A 14,535-nucleotide genomic window follows, 5' to 3' on the forward strand; every position below is an offset into this window, starting at 1 on the left:
GCTGAAAAGAGATGTCTTGCTACAGTTTGTGAAAGACAGAAGTCATAAATGGTTTATGCGAATTAGAGAAGTTTCAGCATAGTACGAAACAGATCTCCATCACAAAGAGTTTCACTACCACAACAGCATAAGCAATGACACTGAAAATCCTCTTGGAAGGAAGTAAATCTATTAAGTTCTCACTGTTAGTGAGGGGCGAGTAAAAAAAACTGTTTGCTAGTTTTGTACAGCAATTAACCCAGACAGACCTGACTGTCCATTCAGAGGCTACTTGTCTTCTGAATCTGGGGCTTCTCTTCCACTCTTTTCCCTACTGAATCCGGGGCTGTCAGTCGGCAGCTACAGCCCACCTATTAACTTGTCAGCAGGCGAAGCACCTCTCCCTCCACATCCCTGCGTTCTGGAGAACATCAGCTTATCCCGCCCTTTGAGGCTTACAGACAGGAAAAATATACCGCCTAAATTTGCCCATTACTTTAGAGGGTAACTACCCTCAATGTTTTAAATTCAATACAACTTTAAAATACAATAGAAGTCATATGGCCTTAACTACAACCCACAGCACTATTATGGTAGAGCAAGTTCTTAAATACCTTTTCTCCTATTTCTGTTTTATCTCCTGTAGGAAGGACCTCTATATCAGGAATGAGCGCACAAGCCTCAATCACACGCTTGTAACGATTCTCGTTCATCTCTCTTCCAAATATAATGTTATCTTGCAGAGTTGCATTTTGGACCCAGGCCTGCTGAGGAACGTAGGCTACGGAGCCCTGCAATGAAAATAAAGTTTCTTGTTCAGTACTTTACACAAAAGTCTGCACACAAAGTCAAAGCACAGCAGGGCTTTGTGAACCCGGCAGTACTAATGGTCACTGCATGAGGTAGTTCCTGGGCTACTGCCTCTTCCAAAATGTGATTTTTACAATCCTCTCTACAAGTGAATGTAACAACGTGCTGGTAGAAAAGAAAGGACTTAAAACTAAATATGATTCTCTAACATAAAGTTGAAGGAAACGTTTGTTTAGGGAATATGTTCACACATTCACTGTCAAAAGTCACTAGTTCTTTCATATAGTATATATATTCATATAGTATATATATTCCAATCTCACCAGCAGGTCCAGGGAGGTTATTCTCCCTCTGTACTCAGCACTGGTGAGACCGCACCTTGAATACTGTGTTCAGTTCTGGAACCCTCACCACAAGAAGGATGTTGAGGCTCTGGAGCGTGTCCAGAGAAGAGCAACAAAGCTGGTGAGGGGGCTGGAGAACAAGTCGTATGAGGAGCGGCTGAGAGAGCTGGGGTTGTTTAGCCTGGAGAAGAGGAGGCTGAGGGGAGACCTTATTACTCTCTACAACTACCTGAAAGGAGGTTGTGGAGAGGAGGGAGCTGGGCTCTGCTCCCAAGTGACGGGGGACAGGACTAGAGGGAATGGCCTGAAGCTCCATCAGGGGAGGTTCAGGTTGGATATCAGAAAAAAATTCTTCACAGTAAGAGTCATTGGGTACTGGAACAGCTGCCCAGGGAGGTGGTCGAGTCGCCTTCCCTGGAGGTGTTTAAGGAACGGGTGGATGAAGTGCTTAGGGACATGGTTTAGGGAGTGTTAGGAATGGTTGGACTCGATGATCCAATGGGTCCTTTCCAACCTTGTGATTCTGTGATTGTGATACTTTATTTTTCCAGAACAATTTTGGAAGTGACCAAATGTGCACTCTTAAATGCAATATATACATTTGCTTTCCATACACTACAGCAACATCAAAATCCCAAACAAGGGCTTTTTATTTACTTACTTACTTAATTCCAGGTCATTTTTCCTCTGTGAGCTCTGTCCTATACCTATGTTTGGGTATCTATGTGTATCCTCTCTCCTTGTAATTCTTGGATGTCTAAGCAGGTAGAAATCAATACCGCTCTTGCCCAGGCTGGAGCGTGTGTAACAGGGTCTCCCCCCCTCACAGCTGGCTGCCAACAAGACTCACCAAAATACTTATCTTTGTGACCTCCATCATTCTGACTACTTGGGTAAATCTGAAACCAACAGATCCAGAAGTTGTTGGGTTGAGGCTTAGGAAGCAATCACAGAGAGGGCAGGCTAAGGCATATACATAGCTTGCCAGCCTAAAAACACATTCATTTGAAAGGCTGCCTCTTCCCCTCTTCATAACACGTGGAAATTTAGAATCCCTCTGTCAATACCCACAAACAGCTTAACAATTCTTCGGACACATCCCACCTTGACAACCACGTAGCCTTCCTTTTTGTCCATCTCCCCCAGTAATGCAGACAGCAACGAAGACTTTCCACAGCCAACTTGACCAACAACAGCTATCAATGAGCCTTCAGGAACAGTGAAATTAATGCTGAAATAAAGTGCACATAATTCAGCTTTGCTTGCTGGCACAACTCCATAGTTAAAACAGTCTACTGAACAGCCATATAAAGCCCAGTGCAATATGAACACCCACTGCAAACGCTGACACAGCACAAAAACTTTAACTGTTTGAGAAAAGCAAATCTTTCATTCAGAAAGCACCCAGCTCTTCTATTTAGGCCATGGCATCTTAACATGTGATTAGTCAAAACGAGAAGAAAAAAGAAAAAACTTTCAAAAAGCACTGTGACACAACCTGATCAATTTCTCTCAAACGTCGTGTGAACACAAATGTAAATACCAATAGTTTCTTCCCAAACAGCATCACTGTCCAAGATATTATGCAGTTTAAGGCCCAAGAAAAAGCAGCCAAAATCAAGAAAGGGGATAGGTCAGAGGGAAGACACAGCTTACGGCTGCATCACTCCAGTTACTTTGTCAGCCATACCACATGCAAGGTTCTTCACTGTTTTTCTCCAACGTAAGAATCAAAGATGGCTTCAGCTCAGCAAGAATAGTATTTTAGAAGACACTGAGGCCATACCGCAAGCACTAGGGGCTACAGATACCTACCAAGGGCTAATCTGGCTGTATCCTCTAGATGGAGCTCATCCCACCTCCAGCATGTAGCAAGAGCTTGAAATATCTCTGAGGCTTTCTCTGCTCCCATTATACCTCTTGCTACTCCCCTTTATGCATTCCATACATACAACATACTTTCTAAATTTCTCTAGTTTAAAACCTTCAGTTTAAGAAAAGTCTCCTGCTCCTTTAAGGCAAGCTCTTCTTCCTACACGTGTTCTAAATCAAATATAGGTCATTGGTGATGCACAGCAAGATTATGGAGTGGAACAAAGGGTACCGATTCTTACCTGTTCAGTGAAGGAGGATCATTTTTGGACCAGCTAAATGTTGCATTCTTTACAACGATACATCCTTCAGCTGACAAACAGAAAATTCATATTTATAAAAATGCCAATGCAACAGCTAAATTGTATGCTCTGGATCATGCCACAGAAGTCAATCTAAGGACACACAGGTCACTTTTCCAGCAGAACAACAATCCACTGCTTACGTAAAGCTCATGTTCTGCTTGTACTGAATTTATCAAGGTAGCAAAAGTTCTCAGGTTACACTTATTCAATAACCAGGAGATACATGAATGCCAACCATACAAAGATGCTGACTTATTCAGCTGCATCCTCCTTTACCCAGCGACTCCACTGCAGCACAGCAAAGTCAGTTCAAGAGACCAGCAGCCTCAATGCGACTTGTGCTTTCAGCTAAACTGCCAATTCCATTTGTGAAGCCAAGTTACTACAAGAATGACAGGGCAAAACAAATCAAACTGCCAAATAAAATAATTTTGACCAAAAATACCGTTCAGTGAAACACTGGCATTGGCATCTGTAGATTTGTACAGTGACAACTCTAAACCACTCCAAATTAAACCAAGTATACAACAAATACTTAGCCTAGGTAAATAATTACATTAGTATGCAAGTACAATCCATTATGGACCAAAAATTAAACACCAAAGCTCCACACTAAAGATTTGTGAGCAATGCTTTGTGGTTATCATCTGATAAAGGGGATGAGGTACTCCCAAAAGCAGATGACTGCTTGCCAGAAAGACAAATGACTGAAATGATATAGAGCTCAGCTAACCACATGAGAAGGATGGATGGGGATTTCACTATCTTTGTAAAAAGGAAGTAAGAAAAATCCTTTAGAAATGACTGACATTGTTAAGTTTTGTTTTACAAGAAAAAAGGCACTAGGGTTTTTTTTCAGTAAATCTGCCTTCATGCTTATCTGTCTCCTGAACAGCTCTATATAATCAGACCAGCAACACTGAATACAATGAGAATGACATGGGCAATAATGCTCTTTGTGCAAAAAATAAAGTAGAGGCATTTCCCAGAACTGGGAATTATCCTTTCTCCTTCAAGGGTGCTCATTGTTATTCTCCAAAATGCGGGGGTTTGGCACAGCATTAATTAACATTCTGTTAACTGCCTACAGATTTCAAATGGGTGCACCTGGAAGAGTCCAACAAGTAATTTTTGAAGTGACCATCTGTGCCTGGGTGCACCCATTCTGTAGGTTGGACACAGGAGCTGGGGTGAGGAGAGAAGTTATCTGAGCAGGACATAGAAACTACACATAATTTTCTTTTATAAACTCCCTTCTCTGCTTTGTGGCTAAAATTCGAGTGAAATCCTCCAAAATGCAGTAAATTTGTTACAGAAAGCAAAAGAAACACTGCAAAGCCACCCCAAACCTGCACACAGTCCTTTTCATCAGGAGAAGAAACTCACCCTCTGTGATGGGACCTCTGATTATGCTGTCTGGATCTAACTCTTCATGAGACAGGAACACTCTAAGGCGCTTCAAGGAGACACTGGCCTGCATGGGAAAGTGACACAAAACTGTCTTATACTTTGCTCATTATATTTAAGAGCTTGTTGTTTTGCGTCACGTATACATTACATCATTTTTACGCACTCCTAATTCCCCCTAAAATCCATCGCATAGTTTCTGGGACAGTCAAACTCACACTTCCCAAACAACAAGAAATACAGGGTTGATTTCAGGAACACCCATTCACCATAACTGGGATTGATACTTTCGCTTGCACAGCACTTAACACACAGGAAACAAAACACTCCCTTTCTGAGGTGGCCGATTTTCCCCAGTGGACATTCTCTAAGCACAGGAATGCAATCTTTCCACTCAGTGGCTATTTGTGCACATAAAACACTTGTTAACAATTTAAGTCTTACTTCTACTATGCTGCTGATAACCATAGGAAGCATGTTCAACGGAAACCTGAGGATGTTGAATAATGCAAGGGAAACAAATGCCTTCTGAGCATCCAAGATGTTTTTCTTGTCTGTTGTGACATACACAGCAAACGTGGACAAGGCAACCTGAAACAAAGTGTATTGATTACAGTTAGGGTAACATTTTTCAAAGCCACTAACTCAGGAGTCACACAGTCTGACAGCTGGAATCCGAGGTCTACAAATCAAAGACAGAGTAACATTCTGGTAACTTCCTTGTTCCTGATAAAGAGTTTTACAAAACAAACATTTGATTTAAACTTATTGCTGTAAAAAGAAGTTGATGGCTCTTTTTGGAAATGCCAAGTGCTTACTTTATTCACATAGCAAGGGTGAAACCACAAGCATCTCTGGCTATTTGTGGTCAAACTGCAGGAGATGGGAATGCTCTTTCAGTTTCAAGGCACTCCCCATGGTTCCAGATACTGGATCAGTAACATAAACAATTTAAAAACACCCTAATGCTAACTCATTTTATATTTTGTAGAGACCACTGCAATCCTAGATTTCTAAATACAGGCCACTTGATCATGGACAGATTGTATTCCAAGAAGCTTGAATTGTTACTACATTACAAAGGTGAAGCCTTACAGTATTTGAACAGTACACAACAGAAAAGCTTAAACTTCATGCTGAACAAGAATTTTGTACTGAACTATTGTTATCATCGAAGTATAAAAATAATTTTTAGAAATCCATATACTTTTTTACATTTTTTTTAAATGCGTTCATTAAATTACAATAAAATTCAAGTAAACTAAGTAAAACCAAATGTTAACATTCAGGTCTATTCCCTTCACAGTGTTCCCTTCCACGGTAACAACACTCAGTACCTCAGTATACAACAAGACCCAGCAACTCTTCCCCACAGAGTGCCACTTCAAACAAGAAATCAAGGCAGGCTAACCTCTGGCATTCTCCCTCCCACAAGACTTGCAACAATTAGCTCAAACGCCTAAGGAACAGTCTGGCCTAAGCACAGCATTCATTGAAGACATTAGTATCTCTGTTAGAAACCTGACTGCTGTTAAGACATGTATTATTCTTCATGCTGTGGATGACTGGCTGTGCCTGGTACAGTAGCTTGTTTGTACAATCCTTAGTTTGGAGAACCACATCCCAGGGAGAAAGCCCTCCCAGAGAGATGGTAAACAAGACAGCGTCCAAACAATAACCTCACAAGCAGCATGTCTGCGCTCTGGCGTTACCAGCAATTAGGCTGGAGTACACCCGTATCAGCATACATAGCGGCAGCGGAGGTACTGCAGTTTCCTGACACCACTATTAAACAATGTTTTAAAGAGTCCTGGCCGTGGAAACAGGAGGAGTAAAGGAAATCAGAGTTTAGCATGTCAAAAGTGCTTTCAAGTAGGCACTTGCAAAAATTCTTTAATCAGAAGTTCAGAACCACATACAGGAATGAACAAAAATCCAAGCCATGGCATGCTAACCAATAGCCTTGCACTTCGGGCTGTACGGATCCTGCCCCACAGGCAAACGCCCTTGGGCGCAGGACCGCTGCCACACGTTCACAATGTGCGCTGAAACAGAGCTACTCGTTTGGCAAATCTGTCACCTTGGACTCCACAGAACAGCATCAAGAGTCTACCTGTAGAGCTTGATTTAGAAACTTCATTTAATAATGTATTTATATTAAAATCACCTCAGACTTCTTTTAGAAGAGCATTCACTTAAGAATGCAGCTGATGTTTCCTACCCAGGACACTGCTTCTTCTGCCTTTCATCATGCCCAAAACATAATGTAAACACTAAAAATGTTTGTGGGGAAGGAATCTGAGACTGGAAAGCACATTTAAACACCTTCAATGGGAACAGCACATATTTTCTCCTAATGTAGTCATGACTTTAATTGGCTTTTGCAGACAAGCAATAGCCCCTTGTTCTAATAGGGTCTGAAGCAATTTTGATGTGGTCTCACCCTCCTCTCCCTTTTAATAGTTTAGATGTAAGCTAACCACAAACACAATGGGGATGTTTCACATATCAAGAATATTTTTTTTTTAAATTGGAATTTGAGGCAATCCCAGGGTATGCAATGCCTTCACCTCTCCGCTCCACACTGCTCTTAAACAGATGCCAGGAGAACCCAGGCCAGAGGCACACCTGATGCACAACATCCCATTCAAACAAGGGCTCTTATCTAAGGGCCCATTGCTTTCAGAAAGGTGCAGAAATAAAGCAAGTTTTCCTCTGTCAGCCACAGATACTACCTAGAAGGTACCGTGCATGGTAGTAACCCCTTCCAAATCTAACACTACATTTAATCATCAATTGCTCAAATCCACCACCAAAAAGAGAGGGGGATGCAGAGGAGGTTTTTACTTTTAAATATTTTGGCTATTACCTTCTAGAATACAACCACCTTGAACGTTACTAAGTTTCAAAGAAAACAGTAGTGCCTTTTCATAAAGAAGTGGAGCCATAGGTGTTCAACTTCCCACCCATGCAAAGAGCATTCCAACTCTTATAAAACAAATCCAAAACAAGTTCTGAAGCATTGCCTTGGAAAGCATGATCCCAAAAAGGAAAGCAGACTTCTAGATTTGTTTCACTTACCAAAAAAGGAGCACAAACCCAAGTGAAGGTTGCCATTGCAGCAAGGTAAGCAGATTTCTTTAGGACTTTGAGTTCTTTCTGTCTGATCTCTAATACCTTCTCTCTGAAGGCTAATTCCCAAGCATAAAGTTTCAGGACTTTAATCCCATTGAGAATTTCATTCATCAGCTTAATTCTGTTGTCTTTACACTTCATTTGAGCCACCTAAAAACAACATTGCAAAACATAATTAGCAGAGCACAATACTTGGCAGAGCCACAAAGTTCTGAGCTTTCTATTTTGCAATAGCAAAATTTACCTAATTATCATCAAAAGCTTACTAGCTTCCCAAGCAGGAAATCTGAGATGCTATCTGAACAAACAAATACTCAGAATTAACAAGATTTTTAAACCAATTAAAAGAATCATAGAATCATTGAATAGTTTGGGTTGGAAGGGACCTTAGAGATCATCTATTTCCAGCCTCCCTGTCACGGGCAGGGACATGTCCCATTAGATGAGGCTGCCCTGATCAGAATGCTTCATCCAACTAAAAATCAAACCAAGATCAAAATAATTGTGGCACTCATTTAGGTGGGATTAACCTAAATTCATCAGGGAGGCCTGGACTCAGGGTCCTTCTAGGTGCGATACACAGTTAAAAAGTAAGCCACTGTAATCAAGCTTCAGTGGTGTGCAGTTCACATCTAATCTTCAACCAGACTTGGTTTTGCTTCATTTTCAGCACTATCTATAGTTTTCTGATGGTGCTCCGAGGCTAAAAGCTTTCCATTCCCATAAGAATTTCCAAGCCATAAGAAGGAAGTTCATTCTTCAGAACATTCTGTCTTTGTAAAGTATTTTAATGAGGACCATGCAAAACTGAAATAGTGTTCTGACTCAGCACTAGGCCGTCAGTAAACCAGCAGACTGCACCTGCACAGCTATCCCTGACAGCTGTTATCCGTGGCAGCGCGGCTGTGACAAGCTATATATCCCTAATTCTCCCATGTAGGAACCAAATGCTGAGGTATATTTCAATGAACACCTACAGCTAAAAGGTTTCATTCAAATAAATCCATCTCCTCTGGCATTGGGTAAATTCAGTTAGCAGGGAAGTCTGTACCAGAAAGCACGTGGTGGGGCTGTTGGAAGTAGTTTTTGCATTAGAAAACATGAAAGTTTGAGTCTACGTTAACTCATGTGCACTCTCTGTATCAAACTGATCCCCTCTAAATAAAAGCGGCCAGGGATCAAGAACAGCCAATAACTAAGACCTTCTCCTCATCCCTCCAGGACCCACCCACTTCCCCCACAAAAAAACCCCAACACTGCAACCACCACCCTGGAAATGTGATTATTTCACTCATTAAGGTTCATTAAGCAAAGAGTAGTTTACGTTCGCACTTAAGTGCTTAGCGAGTTAAAAACTGAACTAATTCCAATCCAACCATCAGGCATTTCATGAAGCTGGCTAACCTGCTACCTTGATCTTAACTACCCTAACATTTTCAGACCATTACTTACAGATACATTGTAAGGCTGAAAAATATGTGAGTTTGTTTATTCGGCATACACAACAACCTCTGATCTTTCTTTCCGCTCGCTTTTTTTAAGGGATAAATAGAGGGGAAAAATTTAAAAAGTGCAAACCTCAGAAACAAGTCAAAGAACAGAACGTGTTTCTTTAAAGCACTCTGTCACATACATAAAAGTTCTAACCTGATAGGTTTTTGTCTTCATTGCCATCACAGCATTTATGGGAACCAGAAGGATCATGACAGCCACACCTGCCAGCACCGATGGACCTAAATTCTGAAAAGCATTTAATTGTAAACATTTATTCAAACTCATTTTTAAAAATCTTCAGTCAAACCACCACAAATGGTACAGAAAAGCACTCAAATAGCTCTTTAACCTCTTTTTCTCTTTTCCAGATCAGCTTGGGGGAAGACGATGAGGACCAAGTAGGGGTTCTAACTGATTTATGCAATTCGGGTTTTGAAACAAACATACATATATAGCCTCTATACAGAGTGGTATATATAGACATAGATCAATCTGTATCTATACCTACCTACCTATTTACACATACAGAGATCATTTAATGTTTTCCAGTTTTTGCTGGTTTGTTGTTTTTTCTGAAGTAGAGACACATGAAGGGAGTGACCAGCTTCCTGGGGAATTTCATTACCTTTCCAATAGTGAGAATCGGGAAGAGTCACCCTGGTGACTGGACTAGAAATAGCAAACATCTCACACGGTGACACTCAAAGAGTGCAGAACCAAGATCACTTTTCTTAAAATCCACTAAGATACTACAGGTGCTGCAGTTCCCCAAAAGATAGTAGCTCCCATCTGCATCATCCCCACATGCATCCAGACGTGCAAATTAAGAACTTCCTGTCTTCCTTCTTGACAGCAGTGACAAAAGCAGCTCTGAACGACTTTTAAAAAACCAATTATCTCCACACTGCTGAAAACCCTCAAGTGTTCTTCTGAACAACAGCTGTCTGTAGTCACAGGTGTAGGAAGCAGCATGTTGCTGCAGTCAAAACAAGAAACAACACACAATACTCACCTGCCACAGTAAGCACAGTGCTAATATCACCTGGAAAGGTGCAGACCAGATCATATTTATATAGGTAGCCAAGTCCATCAATCTCTGAGCATCCACAGACATTAGATTCACAATCTCACCCACAGTTGAAGTCTTCCTAGCAGAATTTGTGATGACAAGTGCCTAGGTGCAGATTAAAAATAAAAAACAATTAAGGCAACATGGAGGAGGACAATTTACATATTTTCTACAGAATTCAATTGCTTTACAAAGCTTCATCCTGAAAATGAAAAAGCAATCTTTTTCCTGCTTCACATTCTGTTTACCCTGCACATCTTACAAAACGCAAGTTGTGTAGTTTGAAGCAAGCAGCTGGGTTTAAACTAATAGAGAATGAAAGACAACAAGCAGTCTTCGGGGTAGGGTAAGTAGCGTGGACAGTGAGTTTAATGCTAGAGGCAGGTATTGTTTCCTTGTTTGGGGGTTGTTTTTTTTTTTTTACTGTTAACAAGCAGATGCTTCACTTCCTGTCACACCTTTTTCTCACACAGACCAACCAGTTCACAGCTTTCTAAAATGTGCCAGTTTATTCCAAGATGAAGGGGCATTACTGCTAAATCCCAAATGAAGCTGTAAACATATTACAGATGCATCTTAATTTCTGCACAAAATAAAGCAGTTTCACGCCCCAGGTCTAAATGAGACAAGGTTTCTTGTTTGGTAGCGGGAAGAAGGTGCCTGAACTTGAACTAGTAAATTAGAAATCTGATCTGTCTAAAAGACCTTGGATAATAATTTAGATACTGTCTTAGTTCCACAAAGAGCTAGGAATCAGCCTACCAGAGTCTCCTAACTACTTTAATTATTCAAACTCAAGCAATATATTTGCACCATCACCAGAAGGGATTGTGTACTTAAAGAAACACCTACCTTTCGATAAATTACACCAACAACAGCTGTTTTGAGTCTCATTCCAGTTACAAAACAAATATGAAAATACTGGTGAAGAATCAGTGTCTGAAGACAAGCACAAACAAACAGCAGCCCTGTATAAAAGTATCCTTGCCAGTCTGGGGCAGCTTTGTTATTTACAAAATTGATAAGCAACCTGTGAAGAGAGAAATTAGTGCTCTTTATATGTGCAAATCAAAATGAATAGTCAGGGTTACAGCCTTGAATTATTCCAAATGTTGTACAGGTCATGCAAGCACCCAAAGTGCCAAACTTGGATAGTTAAGCAAACTTCTTAGAAACTGGAGATTATTTTACACTAGTACACATCACTCCCTCATCCTGACAACGTACTACTTTAAAACAAAATACCACATAGCTTACATGTACAGCATTCGCTTGGAGCTACACTAAGATGTCTAGCATTGCTTCCAGGTAAAATACAACTGCTTACTGTCCTTTTACTTCTTTTCACCTTCAAGCAACACAACTTCCTCCTAACCGCTTAGCTCTCTGCTGCTTCAGATACTGTGACTTGTTGCCCCACAATAATTTCAGGTTAGAATTAAACAAACTCTCCCGCTATTGTTGATGATGTTCCTGCCTGGCCTTCCTTGTGTTGGAAAGAAACATAAAAGGTCACAGATTTAATGCATGACCTCACAGTTTGGAAGCCAATGGACCAAAATCACCTGTGTGCCTGCTCTCTAACTTGCATGAAAACTCTTCCCTATTGAACCAGCTGAAGGCAAAGCAGCTTGGTGAGTGAAATACCAGTGTGTTTAAAATTCTATCCGTATATTTTTAATACATTAATAAAGTATGTAAGTCTTACTTCAGAATTTCTGGGCCTGCAAACATCAAGAGATCGTGTGCAGCTTTAAAGAGGAAGCTCATGAGAAAATATGGTCCGAAGGTTTTATATAATGCCTTGAATAAAGATGCTTCGGAGCTCTTCTGAGATGGTTTTATAATCAAAGCTTCAGCCTCTTCTGTCACATCACCCTTGGAGTCACTTGATTTTTGCTGCTTTTTGAGTGAGTATAACATGTTTAATGGTTGCCTGAAATAAAAGTAGTATATAATGTAGCCTTTAGTCAATCACAAAGCCAAGTGGAGAAATGCACAGCATGCAAATAAGATGTTTATGAGCTGTTTATTGCCCTTCTTAACAGTTTAACTGAGTTTTACTAGACAAACATCTCTTTAGTCATACAACCACAGCTAAACGAACTGGCCATTCAGAAATGGTCTTCTTTGTAGGGATATGTAACATCCCTGTTGAATTCCTCCTCCAGGTCTGCCCTGGGGAATAAGGAATAGGGCCATAACCTGCGTTAAACTTGAAGGGCAAAAAACATTACTGTTCTAGAACCAAGTACGCTGAACTTCCATTAAAATTAAGACCTCACTGTACCACCAGAGTTAAAAGACTGCAGTCAGATTTACGCCAAGTCATCCCCAATGGACTGGATGCATTCATTTCATACATCTGGCTTATGCCAAACTACATACTGCCAAACTTCTGAGGACAAGCTGTCTGTAAAAACACACTGTGAAAAGAAGCAAGCAATACTCCTTCAATGAAAAAATACTTCTGTTTGCTGCAGTAAAGGATGACGAAAGCAGGATGGAAACTGCAGGCATGCAGTCTTTCTAATTTTAGTAATCTGGCTTAGATGCCCAGGCTCCCTATATAGTCAAAGGAAAGAAGTAAGCTTCTCACTTTTACACCCTGAACTGCCCTCCTGAAGCTTCACTAACTATAGAGGGAGCCCAAGCTCCTAAATTAAGTGACTGAAGTTTGACTGTGTGAAAGCATTCCCTCCCCAGGGGAAAATAAAACACACATCAAAAGTAACAATAATAATCAGCTTTGGATCACAAAAGACCAAGTGAAACGATGCAGCTCTTCATAAAGAGGACACACAACACCCTACTTGGCTCTTTTCTGTATGCACTCAGGGACAAACACAGAGCTGCCACTTAGGTCTTGCAATAAAAGCTTGACAACACACGACAAACACCTCTGAGTAGAGACTGAGTAACTTCAAGCTTTTGAACCTCCACATCTTAGAAGAGCTGCCAGCCAGGATAACTGAACTTACGTACCTCTTGGTCTTCGCCCACTCTTTTGCCCAGTTTCTTGCCAAACCTGGCACTATCTCCTCCGATTTGTCCTCTTTATGTAATGACCACAAATCCTTGGCTTCCAAAGGTCTCCGATAACCCTGAACCATTAACCTGTATTAAAAAGAATCAACACTATATATTTAAGAATATCAGAGATATGTCTATAAATATATATGCACCGTAAGACAGCGGCCCTAACATCCAGCCCCTAAACAGAGCCAGCTCCTCAGAGAAGTGCATGCAAGAGTTGGTACCTGCAGTAACACAGGTCCAGATGCTAAAACACACACGCTCCTGTCTTTACTGCAAGAATTAGACACCGACAAAACATCTAAGAATCCAGGATATGCTACTGAATTCAAATTTCAGGGAAAATACAAGAAAGGATGAAGCGATCTTATTTGAAATTCAGCCAGGCAATTAATATTACCATGCCTACTACATTTCAAAATCTTAGCCTTTAATTTCACAAAGTAATTCCTTTCATCTAGCTTTCTGTTGGAACTCTGGCCAAGTACCAACCACAACTATAAACCAGTATTAGTTTACATGTTTCTGTGTGTTAAGTCACAAGAACACGTGTTGTGATCAAATCATACACCATAACTAAAGCTAAGCTAATGAAAGAAATTAACCTGTTGGACAAAAAGAGCTAACCTTTCTGAATGTTTAGTTTCTCAATACAGCAGACAATTTCTACTTTCTTATATTTCCCCAAACAAATATTTTTTATTATCTCCTCTCAGCAAACATACTAAATATACACTAGCAAAATTTAAAATCACAAAGACTCTACAAAGAAAGTAAAGATTAATCAAATTTAAAAAAAACAACAACAATTTTATCTATCTACAAAACAACCATAATTATTCTTGCATGATCATTGCTAATTTAACTCTGAAAACAAGAGCCTAAAATTCCATCTAACTTTAACTGGTGCTTTACGCATCATCTTGATCTTACCCAGTGATCCACCAGAATGTGATTCTTGAGAGGAATGAAGCACTGAATTCTGGACATGGATTCTAAAGAAGAGAAAAAGAAATCAAGCCATATACAAAGCAACTCATACAGAGCCAAAAGAAACAAACCAAGCAGAAAAGATGCTTTTGAA

The 14,535-nt window shown here is 40.4% G+C and overlaps 1 protein-coding gene across 3 annotated transcripts in view; it reads right to left on the bottom strand.

Moving 5' to 3' along the window:
• The window catches only part of LOC104058772 (multidrug resistance-associated protein 1), a 49,068-nt gene that overhangs the window by 15,482 nt on the left and 19,051 nt on the right, over window positions 1–14,535 (bottom strand). For all 3 annotated transcript variants that reach the window (XM_054081008.1, XM_054081010.1, XM_054081009.1), the window contains 12 exons: window positions 14,385–14,446; window positions 13,401–13,532; window positions 12,124–12,351; window positions 11,268–11,445; window positions 10,359–10,520; window positions 9,500–9,592; window positions 7,799–8,002; window positions 5,162–5,308; window positions 4,697–4,784; window positions 3,248–3,317; window positions 2,238–2,364; window positions 594–770 (listed from right to left, as the gene is read on the bottom strand). In XM_054081008.1, the coding sequence (XP_053936983.1) occupies window positions 594–770; window positions 2,238–2,364; window positions 3,248–3,317; window positions 4,697–4,784; window positions 5,162–5,308; window positions 7,799–8,002; window positions 9,500–9,592; window positions 10,359–10,520; window positions 11,268–11,445; window positions 12,124–12,351; window positions 13,401–13,532; window positions 14,385–14,446 (1,668 nt within the window). The remainder of the gene's footprint in view (window positions 1–593; window positions 771–2,237; window positions 2,365–3,247; window positions 3,318–4,696; window positions 4,785–5,161; window positions 5,309–7,798; window positions 8,003–9,499; window positions 9,593–10,358; window positions 10,521–11,267; window positions 11,446–12,123; window positions 12,352–13,400; window positions 13,533–14,384; window positions 14,447–14,535) is intronic.

Source organism: Cuculus canorus, chromosome 15, assembly GCF_017976375.1.
Source record: "Cuculus canorus isolate bCucCan1 chromosome 15, bCucCan1.pri, whole genome shotgun sequence".
Taxonomy (NCBI): Eukaryota; Metazoa; Chordata; class Aves; order Cuculiformes; family Cuculidae; genus Cuculus; species Cuculus canorus.